At 54.1% G+C, this 19,441-nt stretch overlaps 7 protein-coding genes across 7 annotated transcripts; 3 read left to right on the forward strand and 4 right to left on the reverse strand.

Annotated features, from left to right (window-relative positions):
- Positions 1 to 357: 357 nt before the first annotated feature.
- On the reverse strand, positions 358 to 1,279 carry IWZ02DRAFT_381886 (nucleoside diphosphate kinase; the record flags this gene model as incomplete). The annotated part of the gene is made up of 5 exons (XM_066765194.1): positions 358 to 385; positions 442 to 679; positions 741 to 888; positions 1,036 to 1,066; positions 1,140 to 1,279. The coding sequence occupies 5 exons, from the start codon at positions 1,277 to 1,279 to the stop codon at positions 358 to 360; spliced, it is 585 nt and encodes a 194-aa protein (XP_066620886.1).
- A 186-nt stretch (positions 1,280 to 1,465) lies between these two features.
- Positions 1,466 to 4,494, forward strand: IWZ02DRAFT_381198 (alpha glucosidase II; the record flags this gene model as incomplete). Its single annotated transcript, XM_066765155.1, has 3 exons — positions 1,466 to 1,550; positions 1,604 to 2,366; positions 2,415 to 4,494. The coding sequence occupies 3 exons, from the start codon at positions 1,466 to 1,468 to the stop codon at positions 4,492 to 4,494; spliced, it is 2,928 nt and encodes a 975-aa protein (XP_066620887.1).
- Positions 4,495 to 4,900: 406 nt separating this feature from the next.
- IWZ02DRAFT_423476 (urea active transporter) lies at positions 4,901 to 7,691 on the reverse strand (the record flags this gene model as incomplete). The annotated part of the gene is made up of 5 exons (XM_066765872.1): positions 7,199 to 7,691; positions 7,116 to 7,151; positions 6,584 to 7,037; positions 6,275 to 6,532; positions 4,901 to 6,217 (listed from the first exon to the last, which is right to left on the reverse strand). The coding sequence occupies exons 1-5, from the start codon at positions 7,285 to 7,287 to the stop codon at positions 4,901 to 4,903; spliced, it is 2,154 nt and encodes a 717-aa protein (XP_066620888.1). The 5' UTR covers positions 7,288 to 7,691.
- An 834-nt stretch (positions 7,692 to 8,525) lies between these two features.
- On the reverse strand, positions 8,526 to 9,779 carry IWZ02DRAFT_40895 (uncharacterized protein). The gene has a single exon (XM_066765697.1). It carries the CDS (start codon positions 9,688 to 9,690, stop codon positions 8,728 to 8,730), a length of 963 nt encoding a protein of 320 aa, XP_066620889.1. The 5' UTR covers positions 9,691 to 9,779; the 3' UTR covers positions 8,526 to 8,727.
- Positions 9,780 to 9,878: 99 nt separating this feature from the next.
- Positions 9,879 to 10,535, forward strand: IWZ02DRAFT_435084 (uncharacterized protein; the record flags this gene model as incomplete). Its single annotated transcript, XM_066766417.1, has 1 exon — positions 9,879 to 10,535. One exon carries the CDS (start codon positions 9,879 to 9,881, stop codon positions 10,533 to 10,535), a length of 657 nt encoding a protein of 218 aa, XP_066620890.1.
- Positions 10,536 to 13,198: 2,663 nt separating this feature from the next.
- IWZ02DRAFT_381742 (H+/nucleoside cotransporter-like protein) lies at positions 13,199 to 15,331 on the reverse strand (the record flags this gene model as incomplete). The annotated part of the gene is made up of 4 exons (XM_066765183.1): positions 13,199 to 13,632; positions 13,682 to 14,361; positions 14,435 to 14,863; positions 14,997 to 15,331. 4 exons carry the CDS (start codon positions 15,329 to 15,331, stop codon positions 13,199 to 13,201), a joined length of 1,878 nt encoding a protein of 625 aa, XP_066620891.1.
- A 1,261-nt stretch (positions 15,332 to 16,592) lies between these two features.
- IWZ02DRAFT_41186 (uncharacterized protein) lies at positions 16,593 to 17,889 on the forward strand. The gene is made up of 3 exons (XM_066765724.1): positions 16,593 to 17,005; positions 17,072 to 17,249; positions 17,368 to 17,889. Exons 1-3 carry the CDS (start codon positions 16,903 to 16,905, stop codon positions 17,801 to 17,803), a joined length of 717 nt encoding a protein of 238 aa, XP_066620892.1. The 5' UTR covers positions 16,593 to 16,902; the 3' UTR covers positions 17,804 to 17,889.
- Positions 17,890 to 19,441: the final 1,552 nt, after the last annotated feature.

Here is a 19,441-nt window from a genome sequence, read left to right on the forward strand (position 1 = left end):
TGTTTGAGGAAATGTAGGTGTAGGAGATAGGAGGACTTCATGTATACTGTAAAGACAAATGCATGTCAATCAATGCTTTCTGAAGAGAACTAGCAGCGTCTGGGAGTAGTGGTGGGCGTGTCTCCGTCTTGGCATTTCAGTGGTTGAAGATGGTGACTTTTCCGAGTCCCGTCGAGTTTTGCATTCCCGAACCATCCATATCGTCAGGTAGACAGTTGCATGTAGAGATATTAGTTACCAAGACTTGTCTCCATGGCATTCATCTATGGTCTTTTGATTTTCATTCATCCATGTTGTCGTTCTTCCTGCAGCCTTGTTTTGGTTCATTGTCCATCACAAGTAACCACGAATGGAAATTTAGGCCTTCTCGTAGACCCAGTCGAAGCTGTTTGCTTGTGTTAGCTCCTGCTTATTCTCGTTTAGTTTTGGTGGTCCACTTACTCGTTCTTCTTCCAGGAGACGACCTCGCCGTCCTTGAACCACAGAGCAATCTCCTTCTGGGCAGATTCGACAGAATCAGACCCGTGACAGACATTCCTTCCAACATCGATAGCGAAGTCGCCACGGATAGTTCCAGGGGCGGAGGCGAGGGGGTTGGTGGCGCCCAGGATGGTGCGGCCAGTCTTGACGACGTCACGGCCCTCCCAGACCATGGCGCAGACGGGGCCAGAGCCCATGTCTAAAAGATGAGAATAAACATTATATTCATTTGTATTGAGTACTGGAAAGGACAGGCGTACAGGCAATGAGACCGGGGAAGAAGGGCTTGCCCTTCAGGTCGGCGTAGTGGGTCTCGAGGTGCTCCTTGGAGGGAGTGACGAGCTTGATGGCAGCAAGCTTGAAGCCACGGTTCTCGAAGCGAGAGATGATGGGACCAACGAGGCCACGCTGGCGGTATGTTAGCAGGCTGCATTGTCTAACCAGGGGCAAGTGACGGATGAGGGTGCGGATGCGTAGGAATGTTGGAACAAGAGGACTTTGGGGTAAAGGACGGCCTGCAAACTGTCCTGATGAAGGAATTGAGTCGCTACTCACCTGGACACCGTCAGGCTTGACGGCAATGAAGCTGCATGCTCGAGTTAGCTTCACCGCTTGCTACCCCTCGCTAGGAGCTGGAGCTCGATTCAGCTCGGACGTACGTCTGCTCGGAGGAGGACATGTTGGCGGATTTGTTTTCGGCGTGGGCCTGGATGTTTTTGAGGAGATGACCGCGGTCTTTTGGCGGGAGTTTCTTGAAGATGGGTGGGAGGGAGGACGAGTCGGGTGTGTCGTTTTGCATCTTTTCGGTGGTGGGGCAGCCTTGGTTAGCGCCGGGATGGCCATTGGGGGATCGGAGCCGGTCACGTGCGCCTCTCCGCTCCCGTCCCGCCGCCCGGGGAAAGCTCACCAGCTGGCATCATCCAACGCAACAGCTGCCATTGATCCCCTCCACGCTGCATTCGGACGGCAGCTGGATTTCTTCAAAATGCTGTCCGTCTCTTCGACGCTCCGAAGTTGGGCGTTTGTGTTCCTGGTGGTTTCCACCATTTGTGCTTTGTTTACACCCATAGGTACGTCATCTCGACAGCTCCAGGGACGCGAACAAAGCTAAAAACAAGTGCAGCTGCTGTCAAACACGAAAACTTCAAAACCTGCGCTCAGTCTGGCTTCTGCAAGCGCAACAGAGCCTTCGCCGACAAGGCTTCTGAGCTGTCTTCCACCTGGGAGTCTCCCTACCGTCTCGACCCGACCTCCATCACCTTTGACAATGGCAAACTGTCCGGTACAGTTTTGAAGAAGATCAATGCTGCCGGAGAGGAGGTTAAACTTCCTCTGACAATCTCCTTCCTCGAGTCTGGTACTGTTCGTGTCACGCTTGACGAAGAAAAGAGGCAAAAGGGCGAGATTGAGCTCCGCAACGAGAGCAAAGCTCGCAAAGAGCGCTACAATGAGGCCGAGGACTGGGCAATCGTTGGAGGTCTGGAGCCCAGCACCAGCGCAGCAGTCAGTGCAGACGCGGACGAGGGCATCACCAAGGTTGTTTATGGCCCTGGTGGCAAGTTTCAAGCCGTCATTCGCCACTCCCCTGTAGGCATCGACTTTAGACGCGATGGACAGACACAAGTCAGGCTTAATGGCGAGGGTCTATTGAACATGGAACATTGGCGGCCCAAGGTCGACAAGCCCGAGGGCGAAGAGAAGCCTGAAGAGGCTCCAGTGCTGCCTTTCGAAGACGACACGTCGCTGTGGGAGGAGTCGTTCGGTGGAAACACCGACTCGAAGCCCAGGGGCCCAGAAAGTGTCGGTCTTGACATCACTTTCCCAGGCTTCGAGCACGTATATGGTATTCCAGAGCATGCAAGCTCTCTGTCTCTGAAGCAGACGCGGTAAGTACCTAAGTTCTGTTGTATCGTGCATGCAGCTGACGAGAACAGCGGAGGCGAGGGTAATTACGATGAGCCGTACCGTCTGTACAACGCCGATGTGTTCGAATACTTGATGGATAGCCCAATGACCCTGTACGGCGCCATTCCTTTCATGCAGGCCCACAGAAAGGACTCTACTGTGGGTGTATTTTGGCTCAACGGTGCCGAGACCTGGGTGGATATCGTCAAGTCCAAGAGCACTGCCAATGCTCTGAGCATGGGAGTCGCCGGACACACGGATACCAAGACCCACTGGTTCTCTGAGAGTGGTCTTTTGGACGTTTTTGTCTTCCTGGGCCCCGAGCCCAAGGACGTGGTCAAGAGCTACTCCGAGCTCACTGGCTACACTCAGCTGCCACAAGAGTTCTCGGTTGGCTACCACCAGTGCCGATGGAACTATGTCACCGATGACGACGTTATCGACGTTGACCGTAAGATGGACAAGTTCAACATTCCGTACGACGTCATCTGGCTCGACATTGAATATACTCACGAGAAGAAGTATTTCACCTGGGACCCCATGACCTTCGGTAAGAGCGAAGAGATGCACAAGAAGCTTGATGAGCATGATCGAAAGCTTGTTGCTATCATTGACCCACACATCAAGAACGTTCCAGATTACCCCATCATCGAAGAGATGAGGAGTAAGGGTCTTGCCGCGAAGACCAAGGATGGCAGCGACTATGAGGGCTGGTGCTGGCCAGGATCTTCCTACTGGGTCGACACCTTCAACCCGGCATCCATTGAATGGTGGAAGAGCTTGTTCAGGTACGAGAAGTTCAAGGGCAGCTTCCACAACACGTTCATCTGGAACGACATGAATGAGCCGTCCGTCTTCAACGGGCCCGAGACCACCATGCCCAAGGACAACTTGCACTACGGCAACTGGGAGCATCGCGATGTCCACAACATCAACGGATTGACATTCCACAACGCGACTTTCCAGGCCATGGTAGAGCGCAAGAAGGGCGAGGTCCGACGTCCCTTCATTCTGACTCGTTCCTTCTACTCGGGAAGCCAGAGGCTCGGCGCCATGTGGACTGGTGACAACCAGGCCCGTTGGGACCACCTTGCAGCTTCCATCCCCATGACTCTGAACCAGGGCATTTCCGGCTTCCCCTTCGCCGGAGCCGACATTGGTGGCTTTTTCGGCAACCCTGAGAAGGACCTCTTGACGCGTTGGTACCAAGCGGGCATCTTTTACCCCTTTATGCGCGGTCATGCCCACATTGATACTCGTCGTCGCGAGCCTTACCTGGCTGGCTCGCCATACACGGAGATCATCACCCAGGCTCTCCGAGTCAGATACTCCCTTCTCCCTGCTTGGTACACTGCCTTCCACGAGGCCAGTGTTTCGGGCGCGCCGATCATCCGGCCAAACTACTACGTCCATCCCACGGATGAGAAGGGATTCGCCATTGATGATCAGCTCTACATTGGCGACACTGGTCTGCTAGCCAAGCCTGTTACGACTGAGGGCGCTACCAGCGTTGACATTTACATTGCCGACGACGAACCCTACTTTGACTACTTTGACTACACCGTTTACCAAGGCAAGGGTCACTACAAGATTGACGCTCCCTTGGAGAAGATTCCCATGTTGATGCAGGGCGGCCACATCATCCCGCGCCGCGACCGTCCCCGTCGCAGCTCTAGCCTCATGAAGTACGACCCCTACACGCTGGTCGTTATCCTTGGAAAGGATGGCAAGGCTTCAGGCGAGCTCTACGTTGATGATGGCGACACCTACGACTACCTCGAGGGCGCCTCGATCCACCGTCGCTTCCTCTTTGACACGGAGACCAACGCACTCACTTCCATCGACATTGGCACATCCGGCCCCAAGACTCCCGCCTACCTGAAGGATCAGGCCAAGGTCCGAGTGGAGAAGGTCATTATCGTTGGCGCGCCAGAGGAGTGGTCCGGCAAGTCCGAGGTGTATGTCAGTGAGGAGGGCGCCAAGGAGAGCCAGCGCAGACGGGCGGTAGAAATAGCATGGCACGCCGGGCCCAAGGGCAAAGCCAACTATGCCGTCGTGAGAGACCCTAAGGTGAGCATCACCAAGGGCTGGAAGATTGATTTTGCGTAAATCATCATGACGAAATGAATATCATTTGGAATCGAAAAGGAGAAGGAGAATGTAAGACGAGCGGGATGGTTGCATGACCATAGCAACGCAGATGGGTCACGGCCGGCATCGAGCCTGTGGGAACTTGGAGTTTGGGTCGCCCGCGGTAGACATCTTTCCAATGAAGCACGGATAAGGCCGACGATATCATCTCCCACTTGGTCGCTGCCTGTATACTTAGATATTCTTCTATCACAACTCAAATTTTTTGGTCAATGATTTCTTCGCTCTACTTTGGGCTCAGTAAGGAGGGCCTGGGGTTTACGTGTGAAGGGATTGCGTGCAAAGTCTTGAAGAATCGGCAGTTAAACAGTGGTCTTTGTGGATTCTCAAAGCTAGACGGAGAGATATCATGCAGAGTGCAGAGTCATGCTGGCAGCTCAACTCGGCCCGCCTGTCTGACCTCTACAGTCTCCTTCTCCACCTCCTTGTTCTTCTCGTGCTCATCGGGTGGCGTGACTTCCCCACTCCCCTTGACAACCGCGTTCTCAACAACAACCTCAGCGTCCTTGGCCCGCGCCATCTCCTTGACCTCTCTCACGCCGGCGCCATGGCCGAAAACATCCTTCCAAACCAGGCGCATCGTGCGAGCCATGGTCTCGCGGCCTTCCCACAGCGGGTACAGGCCAACACAGAACATGCTGCAGAACAGCCACAGGATGCCGACGACGACCCAGCCGGTGAAGAAGGGCTTCGAAAAGATGTAGTGCGAGCCGTACATGGGCATGGGCCAGAGGACGAGGAAGGACAGCGCCAGCACGACCGTCAGCGCCCGCGCAATGCGGCTGGCGCGCTGCAGCTGCGCGGCCTCGGCTTGCGCCTCGAGCTGCGAGTTGCGCGTCCCGCCCGGCACCAGCTCCAGGTCGACGTGCGCCGAGGCCGCCACGTCGGCGTCGTCGGCCTTGCGGATCGCCTTCATGCTCAGCCAGTCGTAGCGCTGCGGCCCGCCCAGGCCCGGCATGTATGTTAGGATTGGGATGAAGACGAGGGGCGAGAGCAGCGCGACGACGTTGCCGGCGAGCATGGGGTTGTTGGCGCCCGTCGTGTCGACGGTGAGGACGCCGGATTCCTTTTTGGCCGTGACGAGCCACGCGATGAGGGCCGTGGCGAGGCCGAGGATAGGCGAGAGCGTCGCGGCGATGCGGGATTGGTGGGACCAGAGCAGCGTTAGGGATGCGGGCAGCACGGCCGACGAGATGATGACGCCCATGAGCAGATATAGGTATCCCATGCTGATTCCGGCGTAATAGAGGCCGGTGGACAAGGCTGCCATGGCGAGTGCAAAGAAGACGACCATGCAGTGCGACGTGTAGATCAGCTGCTTGCCGCTGGCGCGCGGGTTGACGTACGTCTGGTACAGATCGTAGGTGAAGATGGACGAGACGGCAATCAGCTCCGCGGACATGGCGCTGGTGACGGCCATGAAAATCAGGAGGAGGACTGCGGCCGCGCCCGAGCTATCCAGGAGCGCGACGGCGGCTTCTGGGAGGACGAGCCCTGCGGACACGTTGGCCTTCGACATGCGGTTCGGGTAGGTTGGGAAGACGGGGTTGTTCTCGAGCGCGAGTGCTGCGAGACCCATTGTTGTTGCCGCGAGCCATGGGATGGCAAACCAGCTGAGGCCGCCCATGATATAGCCGGGGAGTGCGTGGATGGGGCTGGCTGCAATAGCCTTGTTGTAGTACTTTCAAATTTGTTAGTTACTGGTTTGGTCTCAGGGGTCCTGCCGATGTTGCCTCACCCCATTGTCACAGAACACTGTGCCGAAATTGCCCACGATATTAATCACAAAGAAAATGGCACCCTCTTTAGACCTCATAGTAAGGTAGCTGCCCTCGGCATTGCCCTCTACTGGATGGCGTTGAGCAGCATTTACCAGCAGGTCGTAAACTCTGCCGGGACTTCCCAAAAGGCTGTTGTTTGCATACGTCGTGAATGCAAACAGAAAGATGATGACTAGAATTACCACGGTATGAACGTAGTCTGTAAGGAACGTCGCCTAAAACTTGTTAGAATCAAAGTACTCGAATGCAATCGAGATCTTGCTGACCTTGATGCCTCCAAACATTGTGTACAAAACGACACCGATTGGCAGCAGAAAACAAGCCGCTGCCGTGTGCATTCCCGTCAGGGCAGTGACGACGGCAGAACCTCCGGTCAGAAGCATAGCAGTGACAAGAATGTTGGTCATGAGCCCAAAGATCATGAAAACAACGTGCGTAACTGCGCCATATCTGGCTCGAATGACTTCGAGAAACGTGTGCGCATTCGGCGCCCGGCGCTTCAACTCGATCGCAAGAGTCGCAAAGAGGATAATCTGCACTGTTGCTCCAGAAGCATACCAGAATGGACCTGAGACTCCATATTTGTACGCTACTCCGGACGACTGGAGGAGTGTTGCCGCCCATGTCCATGAGGACACGACGGCGGAGGACACGAGACCGGACTTGACAGTCCGCCCGGCGGTGCTGAACATTTCACTCGTTTGCAATTCGTTGTTGTACCTGCGCCAATTAGACTGGTCCAAAAGATCCAAATTTGTTTGCTTGGAACTAGGAAGATTAAATAGAACCAAGACCCACCTCTTCAGCACAAATGTCGTCAACATCATTGCAAATCTGGCACTGTCAGCACAACGTCTTATGTTGCTTCATTTTCAACTTACGCAAATAAGAACCCCAGCCCAATGATTACTCCATATCCCGTCGCCTTACTGAGCGGCGCCGCGCCAGACTCCAGTGACAATGCTGCCATTTTTGCGGCTCAACGACCAGCAGCGGAGGAAGCTGTCAAGATCAGGCTTGACCCAAGAATTTTCAAACACTGCGCAAAGAATTGCTCATGTAGAGCCGCCAGCACCCACGTTTCCGATCGCGCGCGACAGCGCTGATAACTTTCTCCGACGAGCGGTCACGGCCGCTGGCGGCGGGTTGCTTCCACGAGCAGTATACTCTCCCACCGGATTTCAGCGTCAGTAAGTTTTCATAACATTCTTCAACTTTGGGTTAGGCAGCCTGCTTAGAGGTCTAATTCTGACTTTTTTTACCCTAGCATCTGATTTTGTTCTATTTACGCATGAAATACTAAGCCTAGGTAACTAGAGTAGTAAGGGACTCTTGGAGACCTCATTAGCTAAGGCTACATCAACGGGGAAGAGTAAGCACAATCTCCCGTCCATCTTACGTTTGTTCCTCAAAAATTACTGACGCTGAAAACCGGCATGCTATTTCGGCGGCAAGCTCAGGGGAAACCGATGGGTATGCCGCCCACGTCCTTTTCCTCGGCCAGCTTGTGTTGCGCGAATTGGTTGGCGGAAATCGATGCAGAGCGGCAGAGATAAGAGCTTCCCAGGCTAGCGTGGCGTCGGGTGTTCAGAAGAGAGCGATAAGGGATGAAATTGGTGTCGTTAGTCAAGGTAATGTGATTGGCTCATCCGGCTATTCCGAGGTCGGTAACTCAAAACAGTCCGGAGTTAAGACTCACCTTCACTGTCCATCTCCATCGGAAGCAAGACCGTCATCTTTTCCGCCATCTTCTACTCACCAACTTACAACTCCTGTTTGACTCCCGAAAGCGGCCGAAACTTTGAGCATCGGATCATGCATGTGGCAACAGCAACGCGTCTCCATTGACTTGTAACTTGTGCGTTGGGCGTGGATCTTGCACAGGCCACACCTTGTGTGTGCCGACAGCTACACGGTGGTGAAGGACGATTCTATGCGAAGGGTGACTCCAATCCACCTGACCTATCTTTGTGCTCATGTTTGGATGACGGCGAAACAACATCATCCCCCATGAAGGAACATCCGATGCAAATCAGGCCATCTTGCCGACAAGACTGTCGGAAGGGCTTCATGATATCGTGAACCAAGTACCGGTTCAGCTGTGCATGGTTGATGCCCGCAGGCAGCTCTGAACCCAGGCTGGCAGGCTGGCCGTTGATGCCTAGGACGGTACTTGTGCTCCTTTGATGCTAAAGCACAGGTCTTGAAGTTTCGACGCCGCAGTCTTCACTCAATTCCGCACGCCTCGAGCTCTTAGTACCATGGGGAAACTTCTTTAAAAATAGTCAACTTTACAGGGACCACGCGGTTCCTACATCTATGAGACCTCAGGCAGTCCATGGGCCGCCAGAAATTCCCCGTGCACTCCGCACATGGCTGAAGGAATACCAGCGTTCGAAACATTCCCTCCTCATTGGCCAACGATTTCTGGAGATGCAACACAGCTTCGCACAGCATCAAAATTGCGCCGCAGCCTCCGCCGAACATGAGCGATGAGTGGAGCGACTGGGTCTGCATCGTCCTTGAGTACCGGCGATGATCTGGTTGGGGTGCTGAATCGCTGGTCGAGACTTTCAACCATGCCTCGGATCTTCGACAGCTCAAGGTGGATCAAATTTGCCTCCATTATCTGAGCGTCTTGATGGTCGAACTGGTAGGATCCGAAAGATAGTCTAATTGGAGCGGCTGCACCGTAATGATGTGGACGAGAGCTGGCCGCAAGCTTGCTTTCGTACATGCCGACGAGATGGAGCAAAAGCGCCGAGAGAACGAGAGCAAGCTGGAGGTCTTCCTTATGATTCGCGGCCCTGCAGTTGATGGCAGAAATGCAAACATCCATTACTGCCTTGCTGTTGGTGAGGAAAGAGTCGAGAGGGAGGCTTGCTGTCTCTTGGTCCTTTGCGGTAAGCTGGGCCAACTTTGCGGTGATGAGCTGCTGGCACTGGCAAGTCGACTTTGCCGATGGAGATTCTGGAGAGGCAAAAGAGCAAGCTGACATTGTTGAGACAGGCGTGAGGTCGGGACTGTTGAACAAAGGCATGTCAAAGCTGACGTTCCAGTCATCCAGGCATGGAGGTGGCAGGCCCATGTCTGCCGCCGAGGGATCAAAGTCGACAAAGTCATCCAGGATTATACTAGCCGGGGTGTTGAGTGCATTCGATGGCGAGCGCGAATGCTTTTTTCCCAAGCCTCTCTTGCGTTTGACGGAACGCAGCGACACGCTGTACACGCATTCGGTACCGCGAGCCACGCACCGCTCACACTGAGGTCGACTCTTGGTACATTTGACCTTTGCTGAGTTGCACGAGTCGCAGGAGCTGCGTAATTGAGGGCCGATAGCTCCGGTGTCTGGTTGTGCCATTTTTTCGATCATGATTTCGTTGGTCTAGACTGACCGCGACAGGGACGCTCAAGTATATATACACGCATTGTTCAAAACTCATCTCACCATTATTGTGCGGCTCCACCACAAAACTCAAGGTGAGATTCAGTCTGACCACTTTGCGGAGTCTGCGGAGTGTGCGGTGGGGAACTTGAACAAATTGCTTGGCTAGGGCTCTTATGGAGCCGCAAGAACGTCGTGTCAGTGATACACAAATCATCCTCACGCGTCGTTTCTGCCTTGAAGCGGAATTGTACCCAGGAACTGCCCGAGGACATGATTCTTTCCTTTCCAAGATCAAAGGAGAGTTGGAGACTGCCGGCTGTGTTTTCGGATCTGAAATCCACTTGGACTGGACTCAAAGTCGGACTGGGCTCGGAAAAAATGTGCCAAAGGCAATGTTCATCGACAGGCAACAGCTTGGGGGCGACGCAGACAGCATCAACATTCACTCGTTGCCTTTCCACAAAGCCCTGAATCAGCCTCTCCGCGCGCACGTAGCCATAACCAGCAGCACAAAGATTGCGGGGGTACTTGTGAAATACTTCAAAGACGCGACCAATCGACAGCTCCACCTCTCCCAGGGAACGAACCGGCACTGCGGCTGGCTGTCCTGTAAAGAACCAGTCGGACATTTGCACTTACGTGAGGTCGTACTTGTGCCACGAAACATACCAGAGCTGTCGACCGCTCTCCGCGGACCCACCGGAGCAGAGCTTCGCTCTACACTATCAATTGCCTGCCCGTTACGGAAGAGTCAGCTCAAGCCTGCGGGCGGGCATGCGAGATCGAGCCCCCTCCCCGGCGCGGCTGTCCGTCAGATCTTCTGCGAGTGATCGGTCAGCGAGTTCGCACGAGAAAGACGACCACGAAGTCCGACGATTTGGTGCTCTCTTCTGTTGAACTCCTGTTGTTGCAAAATCCATTCAACAAAGTGACAGGAGACTCTGTCTTCCCACGCTATTCCAGAAAATGGAAAAGCTCGCGAGAATCATCTCTCAGGTATATGGGACAGCTTTCTTATCCCGCGGTCTCCTGCAGGGACTGACTTGAGCGTCTGCACGTAAAGCGTGCATCCTCTTGGCTCTACTCTAGCCTTCGACGTCACCCCTGTTCCACAACTGCTCTTTTCAGCACTGCACCTCTCCAAAAACAAAAAGGCGAAAAGAAAAGTCGGCATTTCTGCCTAGGGAAAAACCTACCTCTCAAATTGAAATGGCTCGCGACATGGAGCCTTAAACTACAATCATTCCCTTATGTCTCTCCAACCACTTGCGCGGACCAGATCGACACTGGACACCCATAATCCAGCAAGCGGCCCCAAAACGTCAATCATCAAGTCGCACGATACTACCACTAGAAGCCGTCGCAGCTTAGTCTCTACCCCTCATCCAGCGCCATGAAGCAAGTATCAGCCACGTTGTAAGATACCGCGGCACGAGCACCCAGCCAATCGCGTGCATGAGAAGGAGGACTGGCCGGCCCCTTTCTTTTAACGTCGTCGAGCTCAATGCTAGGATTCTAGCACTAAATCCATGCTGAGTTCCGTGGTCGTTTGTGGGCTCGCTTGCGGAAAGCTTGCCCGGGAGGTTGAAGCTATCGAGCAAGTCCTTCAGGTGCTTGTGTTCGCGTTTGTTGTGAGGCAGGTGGAGATTGCGGGCTGCTGTCACATTGTCCACGGTACTGTGGTTGACTTTGATTGCATGCACGTCATGAGATAGAAAGAGTAATTTGTGGTGGGGGGATGATTATTGTTTGCGATCAGGCGCGCAGTCCGAATTCGACTGACCCTTTGAAAATGCGAGAGCTGCGCTGTCTTCAACGGAAACGGAGAAAATCAATGATGTCTCAGGAGAGTCGGCTGCCTCAGCAAAAGCGGGGAAGGCGTGCTCGGGTTCAAGATTGGTCTCATGTCTCGCGATTCTGTTGCTGAACGAGCTGTCGCTTATCGATGTCAAGATGGAGAATCAAAGTGCGGACAAAAAGATTTACAGGTCGAACGCCTTTCTTGGCTTGATTCACCTGCAGGGCCGACTGGCTGATGTTGGACGGGCTCGCCCAAAGCATTCCTCTTGCGCGGGCCCTTGTAGCCCTGTGAGGTGATTAGGAACGTGGCAAGGGGAGCCTCAAGAAGCTGGGTTGTAAAATCTCAAAGACCCAGGCCCACTTACTCTCCTACTCTTGACATAGCTGCACTCTCCGGCCTTGACATCATCCCTGCATCGCGCATATGGTTCACCTCCGCCACACTTCAAGTGCTACGACCGACACGGTACGCAGGCCAGCGGAATGGACTCTCCTGCCGGCGCTCCACCTTCATCGGCAGTCGTTGGGCAGGACCTTCGTGTTGGGTTGTCGGCGGCTGCTGTTGCTGCGGAGACTGATAAATTTGGCGGCCTCTTGCTCCAAAGTCGATTCCTGCAATGGCGCTGTTTCCCTCTAATTCGGCCAGCATGGTGAAGCCGAGTACAGAAGGTAGGTCGTTGGCCATGTCGCCTAAGTAACCGCTTGGCTTGAAATTCCCACGTGGATCAATGCCTTGGATAATTAGAAGCTGCGGGAGCCAAGGAATGTCAAGCTGTCGCAAAAAAATGCCCCGAGACGACGTGAACTGTTAGCGATGAAGACGATGATGTTTCCCTTTGTATCCTTGCGCTTGGTGCGATTGGACGCAGCGTCGTTTCTGCAGCCCAAGGCAGTCGGGATGCTGCTGGCGCTGGACCAGTTGCCACCTGGCTAGGGCGTGCGATTGAACGGGTCGGTCCGGTCCGTCAAGGGTTGAAGATTGCGTGATATTTGCACGAGGGGAGCTCAATTGGTTGAATCCGAGTCCGTGTCGTCGATTTGGCGAAGAATGGAGGTGTACGATGTTCTCAAGGTTTAGGGCTGAGCGTGGTGGAGTCGGCGGGAGCTAATATGAGTCTCAGGGCCTGCACGCCGACGAGCAACGCTACAAGCAGTCTGCGATGGATGAGACAGGCGGAGGGGAACGCAACGATGGCTTTGCCGACAAGGAGTGGTCTGGCCGTTTGATGCGGCGGCTCGCTGTAAGCTTCAGCTAAGCTTTACTGGTCTGCATGGCCTCGGTCCCTCTCTGCACTCGAACTGGGGTCCGGCCGAAATACCAAAAGATCTCGGTGCCGACAAATCAAACTAGACCCTTCTTAATTGGTGCATGGGATCAGCGCGAGATGCTCGGAGTGGGGGGGGGTCAAGGCTGATGGAACGCCGACACGTTCATTAAAAACCTTGTGAGCACGTCACTTGGTCGCAACTACATTCATCTACTCTTCGGGGTATCCGAAACGTTTCCAGTCTCGCGGAGCAGAATATTTCTCAAACATCATTCGTGCAATTAATAAAAGAAGGAAACTTCAAGTCGACTCCATCCATACATATTCAAAACTTACCTCCCACAGACATCCAAAAGCGCGCCGTTGCGGCTCAGCAACGTCTCTTTCTGAACGTCTCTCGAAACGCCTTGCTACTCGCCATCTCCTTAGGCAGTAGTCGGGGTCGTGAAGCCAGCCTGATCTATAATGACCAGCCCAGCAATGCTTGCGCTGCTCAGAGTCGCCAAAATACCAGTCAACAGCGCGCTGATGGCCACTCTACTCACGTCGGCACTGCGACTGGGACTGAGCTGCGTCAACACACCGATTTGGTTGCCGACGGATCCAATGTTGCCGAAACCACAAAGGGAATATGTCGCAATGAGGCGCGAACGGGTGCTGAGGTTGGCAAATTCCGCTTTAGTCGACAGATCCGAGTAGGCCACGTACTCGTTGGCGACAATCTTGATGCCGACAAGCTTGGCAACTTTGAGAATGTCGTCGCCGTCGCGGTCGACGCCGAGAAGAAAAGCGACGGGGTAAAACACATATCCAAGGATGAGCTCAAGAGTAAGGTCGTAGTCGCCGTGAAGATTGATGTCTGCAACAAATCAGTTCCTGCCTTTTCAGCACCACCTTGGAGTACTTACAGCGCCCCCACCAAGTGAGGAGACCATCAATCAGCGCAATCAATGCAATGATGCAAAGCAGGTTGCACATGATCATTCCGGCGATCTTCAGGCCCAACCAGGCACCATTGGCAAAGGCTTGCAGAGCGTTGGCCGCCTGGTGGTCTTCGTCTTCAGGCACAACGACGCGGCCGTTTGTGAGCGTCTCCTCCTCTTCCGGCCATCGGAGCTTGCTCATAGCAATGGATGCAGGAATACTCATGACGCAGGAAGAGACGAGAGCCTGCGGGTTGACTCCCATGGCAATGTACGAAACCAAGACGGATCCGGCGATTGTCGCGAACCCGGAGCACATGACCTGGTGAATCTCGGCCATGGTAAGGTGAGCCACAAAGGGCTTGATGAGCATGGCTGATTCTCCCTGACCAATAAAGGGAGAAGCGGCAGCAACAACAGCCTCAGCGCCGGAGATGCGCATACTCCAGAAAAAGAAACTGGCAAACTTGCCAACGAGCCACTGGATGAGACCAATGTAGTAGAGGATTTGGACCAGGGATACGAAAAAGATGATCGCAGGCAATGTCGTAATCAGGAACCATTTGTAGGTCTTGACAACGTCATCCGAAGTCAGAAAAGCGGTGCCGTCATCAGCAAAGCCAAGCAATTCCCTGGCCAGGGTGGAGATGAAGTTGAAAATGTCACTGTCGAGGTCAGCGTGGGCTGGAGGGAGAGAGAGAGAGAGAGAGAGAGAAAGCTCCGTTAAGATAGACTCACTATCCAGCCGTGGTCCGCAGGACAAACAGTGCAATGATGAATTGCATCAGCATGCCCATGATGACGGTATGCCATTTGATCAGTTTCCTGTTCCGGGACGTGGCCCAGAGGAGGAAGATGAAGACGATAAGGCCAAGCAGACTGATGCCACGATTGTCAAGCGTGTTGTCCTCGCTTGTTGGACTGGCAAACGTCCCGACTACGATAACGGCGACGGTCAGGAGAGCAAAAGCCGGCATTCTCAGTCTCTCCGGGATCAGCGCAGCGAAGCGGACCGCCGTGTTTCCCCACACCCAGCGAGCGGGCCGCATAATGATGGAAATGGGGACATGGAGAAAGATGAGCCGGAGTGTAATGGCGAGGTAGAGCAAGAATGGAATGATCCAATTCTTGTCATGGCGGTGCAGGACCAAGCTGGCAATCCACCATCTGGTACAAAATAGAGCGTCAGTCTTGTTCGGGTGGCGGCGGCGCTACCGTCCCGTGCTCAAGCTTGGCTCGGCTAAAGCTTTTCTCCTGCTCTCGAATCCGTCGAACCACCACCAGACAGATGGAGACATACCCGGTGAAGAAGAGCCAAATGAAGAGGTGGACAAGGATCCTGTGGCGGTGGTAGAATCTGGAGACTTTGCCGCGCTGGTGCTCCTCGGACGGCACCGTGTTGACCGGACTGGTGCTGCCCCTCTCGGGATCAGAAATGTCCGTCACACCGTCCTTCTCGCCCATTTTGCCTGAGGGAAACGCTGCGGGGTCCGGGACCAGGCTTTTCGTGTAGGCAATGCCCTCCTTGTCGGCGCCATGACCGTGGTGGACGGGCGGGTGGTGATGCTCGCGTGACATGTCCAGCGATGGAGCCGGTGTGGCCTTGGGCTCGTCGTGGTGCTTCTCGGCGTCCATGGTGGTTTTGGAGGAGGAGAGGGAAGAGAATTGGGGGTGGCGGGCGAAGACAGGAAGAGAGAAAGAGAAACAAAAAAAAATTCGGACGCGTGCGCACCGACAAGTCTTGGTCTAAAGGGCGTACGTATCGTGTCGCGCGACCAAATGGATCCGCGGCCTGACATGATGTGGGCCGCCACCTAGATTTGTATCTCCTGCATCCCCAGAATTGCCCTTGACAGCTTCCCATTGCAGTTACAGACGGTGGTATTGTGTCGCTCATGTCCGCTGAGCTGCCCGTTCGTGGCGCCCAAGTCTGGTCGATTGCTGGTGCAATATGTTCATGTTATCAGGCCTATCGCTGCACGCTGATCGCCAAGCGGTCCGGCAAACTCAGTCCTCTCCGCGACATGATAACGAACCACCGGCTTCAATTCCCATTCTGGGTCAACATCAAGTGCTCAGTTCCTCCTCCCCGCGCCTCAAACTTTGGCCCCGACCTAGGACCCCACCTTCTGCCGTCCCTGGTCCTTCGAGAAGCCCGCACGCCAGTCGAATCTATCTGCAACGTTGCATCGACCACCAGGCAGGTCGCCACACTCGCCGCCGTGATTGGCCTTTGGCCGTAATCGTCGTCCAGGGACAGCCTTACCCTCCGCCTTCACCGAAACTCCACGAACAAGGCCTCCAACGCCCGTAAGGTTGCAAGCGGAGTGTCCTCGCGTGGCTCTGGCCCGGACCTCGCCTTCTGAGTTTCGTCCTCAATCGCCCACTCTGGGGTAACGCTGATCCGTTGGCGGCTGCATCACTGGTGGTAGAATTGTGGCAGTGATACGAAGCGGCAGCTATCAATCTCGGTGTTGATGGTTATCCTTTCGGCCCTGTTGGCTGTCGGTCGGCGCCGTCGGACACACCACAGGGCCGTGGTTCGCCCAGACTGAAATGATAGCGCCGTCGACCATGAGCGTCGCGTGAACGTCTGTGGACAAGGACGAAACGGAACCACCGTGAGACATGGCACAAACATGTGACGTTGAATTGCACTTCAAGTCCTACTCAGTACACAAAAATTCGCCCAAAATTTTTTTTTTTTTTAATTCAAAATCTCCTGTCATCTCGGCCAAAGGAGCGACAGTCAGCTTGTGACAGACAAAACGGACGAATCAGTGCACAATCCAACAGTGCCATCTTCTAACCGGCCCCCTCGACCTTCAGTCTACTTCCCAGACCGCATCGAGGCACGGCCCAATGGCGATCGGGCTGTCGCTGCTGCTCGTTTCATTGATCGCCTGCTTAGACCCCTCCACTGTGCCGTGAGGGCAGAATTTTCTATGGTTGGAGAAGGCTGTGGAGTTGGAGAATTCAATGGTGTTGGTGACATTCAGACTGGTACCGAATTTCGTCGTCCACTGCTCGCACCGGTTGCCTCCTGAGCTGTTGCTGAAGCGGTAAGCAACGCAGTCTTGCCTCTGATAGCAGTCATTGCAGCAGGTCAACCAGTCTCCCGTGTCTTCGGTGCTGTTTCCATACCACTTGCTCAGCTGATTCGCCTGGTCTTCACTGAGGTACTGGTAGCCAGCATTGTTTGCATCATGCTCGAAGTCGAAGCAGCTGCTGACTGTTGGCCCGGCAACAGTCGCGGTCGTTGTGGCTTCCACCATTGTGGTGGAGAAGACAACATCAAGGCTGGTAAAGGTCTGTTTCTCGTTCAGCTTATCGTTCAACATCCATACTTCGGAAGTTTATCACATACAGTCGAAGGTCCGACCGTAACCAGTGTGCTGGTGGTATCGGTCGTGACCGAAGATGTGATGCTGATGAAACAAGAGCAGATACTCGACTTGATACTTGCAGTATCGGTGGCCTCAGCGACGCCAAAAGCTACCCGCACGGGCTCTGGTGTAGTGGTGATGTTCGGCGCAGAAGTTTTCGGTCCATTGTATGTGTAAGTCGTGGCATTCCCCGTAACTGTGGCAGTCGACACATAGTTAGAACTAACAAAGGTCAGAAATCAACGAATCCTACGGAACTTCCGGAACTTCTTACGCTGTGTCTAGCAAAGTCAGAGTAGCTGTGGTGGTAGGAGGACTCGCAGTCGTTGAGTTAACAACGGTTGTCGTTGCTGTCGAATCAGAAATACTGAGCCACCCCGAACAAAACGCGGTAGCCTGTGGACCCAACGCAGAGAGTGAGCTGAACCACGCGTCATTGCACGTGGCTGAAGACGTCTTGGCAAACGAAAGCGTCGAGATTGTGGGCGTCCCCAGGGTAATGAAATCTGTCGCGGACGTGGTTGACGTCGCCGGAGTGGTTGTCGAATCAGTAGCCGCTGTCGAAGTCGTCATCGAATCGATAGGGGTCATGGTCGAAAAGGAGACTTGCGGGTGCGCTGCCACTGGAGACGCAAAGGAACTCACGGCCAAAAGAAGGAAAAAATTCCTAAGAAACTCCATGATGAGGCAGGCTGGTGTCTCTTGCTGGCAGTTGCTGTAGTCAGCTGCGGTTGTCTCTATTGAAGCTGCTCTCCTCCACCATCACTCGAGCAATACGACAGACCAGAGAAATAAATACTCCCAAGGAGCCCACAACGGCATCAAAAAATTCGTTCCTCTTGAGACAGTCCATCCAAAAACGATCTTACGCCCGATGACTGGTGGCACGGTTCCAATTGCCTCAAGCCGTACCATGATACTGTCCCGCTCGCGATGGTACTGTGGTCAAGGGAGGATTCAGCGAGGCATTCTACAGCTCACTTTCACGTCCCTCTCTCTGAGCTTTTGTGGTCCCTAAATTCGAGACACAAAGGATTCTTTCAGGATCTCCCCAGAATTTCTCCGTTCTCAATCCACGTACCGAACCACCCTCCTGGGAACGACTTGGACGAATCGTCCGGAGCAAGACCCGAAAGCATACATTTTCTACTCCACCAATACCGTGGCTGCCGGGTCCAAGGATTCAGTGGTAGCGCAGCTTGCCTCTTCTGTCCATTTCAGTGCTGATGAAGCTGAGAAAACCCATAGCGCCGCCATCTAAGAACCTCGTTCGCGGCCAAATCCGATGGAACTTGCGTGAGCGAGTTACCCGCCTTGAGGTACGGGTGGAACGGACCTTCCTACAGGATTTGTCCCTGGCGACTCCGTTGCGGAGAAGCCTCTATATGCAGAAGGTGCAGAATCCTAGGAGGAATATGGTTGTGCAGGCACTGTTTATGAGCAGGGGAGCTTGTGACGCCAGGGCGTCTGCCAAGACGTGCCCGGGTTGTTGGTTTGTTGTTGTGTCACCGTGAAGCTTTCATCAGAATTGAGGGCGTCTGTCAGGCGAGCTTCTTCTGTGGATAAGTTGCAAGCTGTTTGGATGAGGTCGTTGCTGAAGCTCGTCTCTAGCCCACTCATACTTAACGGATTCTCTCTGCTCAAGCCCCTGGCCTTGGCCGACGACCACCCGGCATCAATAGTCTTTTGTCTTGGAAAGGCCTCTGCGATCCCATAGTGTGGTTAAGGTTTTGAACACCAATAGTCCGCCCAGGTGGTGTTTCATTCACGACCCTGAAGAGCTATACCCCAAAATTGGTGCTGTGTCAAAAAGGTCTCACTGCACATTGTATTAAGTACCGCCGGTACAAGAAGGGCGTTTTTGAGTGGTTCTGTGATGCTGAAGTCTTCTATCCTGGTCGAAACAATCATCCAAATAACGACAACCGATCTCCAACCCTCGCGCTTCTTAGCTGAGGGGTTACTGAATTTGAGTTGGCTGCGTCGATTCTGGTGTTTTGCGGCACGGGCTGATGGACGCCCTGAAAATCAATGTCAGTGACTGCGCAACATCAAGCGCGCCAGCCATTGGAGGAGCACCTTCCTCGATTGCACGCAGCTCTCGGATGACGAGTAGGAATCGTCCAGTCCGCCCAGCCACCTTCGCGATGGGAACGCTTTGCGGCACTGCAATTCCAGGGGATCGCATCAGTCGAAATTCACCCAGGTCGCACTCGCACCGAAGCAGTGAAACCGAAGTCTTCCAGAAGATACAGACCGACAAGATTCACTACGCTTTCTCCCAAAGGAGATGGAGAATGCCGGGCCGTTTTGTGCGATGGAAACCACGCTTGGAAACCCGTCGAAGGAAAAGCTGTCC

The sequence above is a fragment of the Phyllosticta citriasiana genome (genome assembly GCF_038021145.1).
Source record: "Phyllosticta citriasiana strain CBS 120426 chromosome Unknown IWZ02scaffold_10, whole genome shotgun sequence".
Taxonomy (NCBI): Eukaryota; Fungi; Ascomycota; class Dothideomycetes; order Botryosphaeriales; family Phyllostictaceae; genus Phyllosticta; species Phyllosticta citriasiana.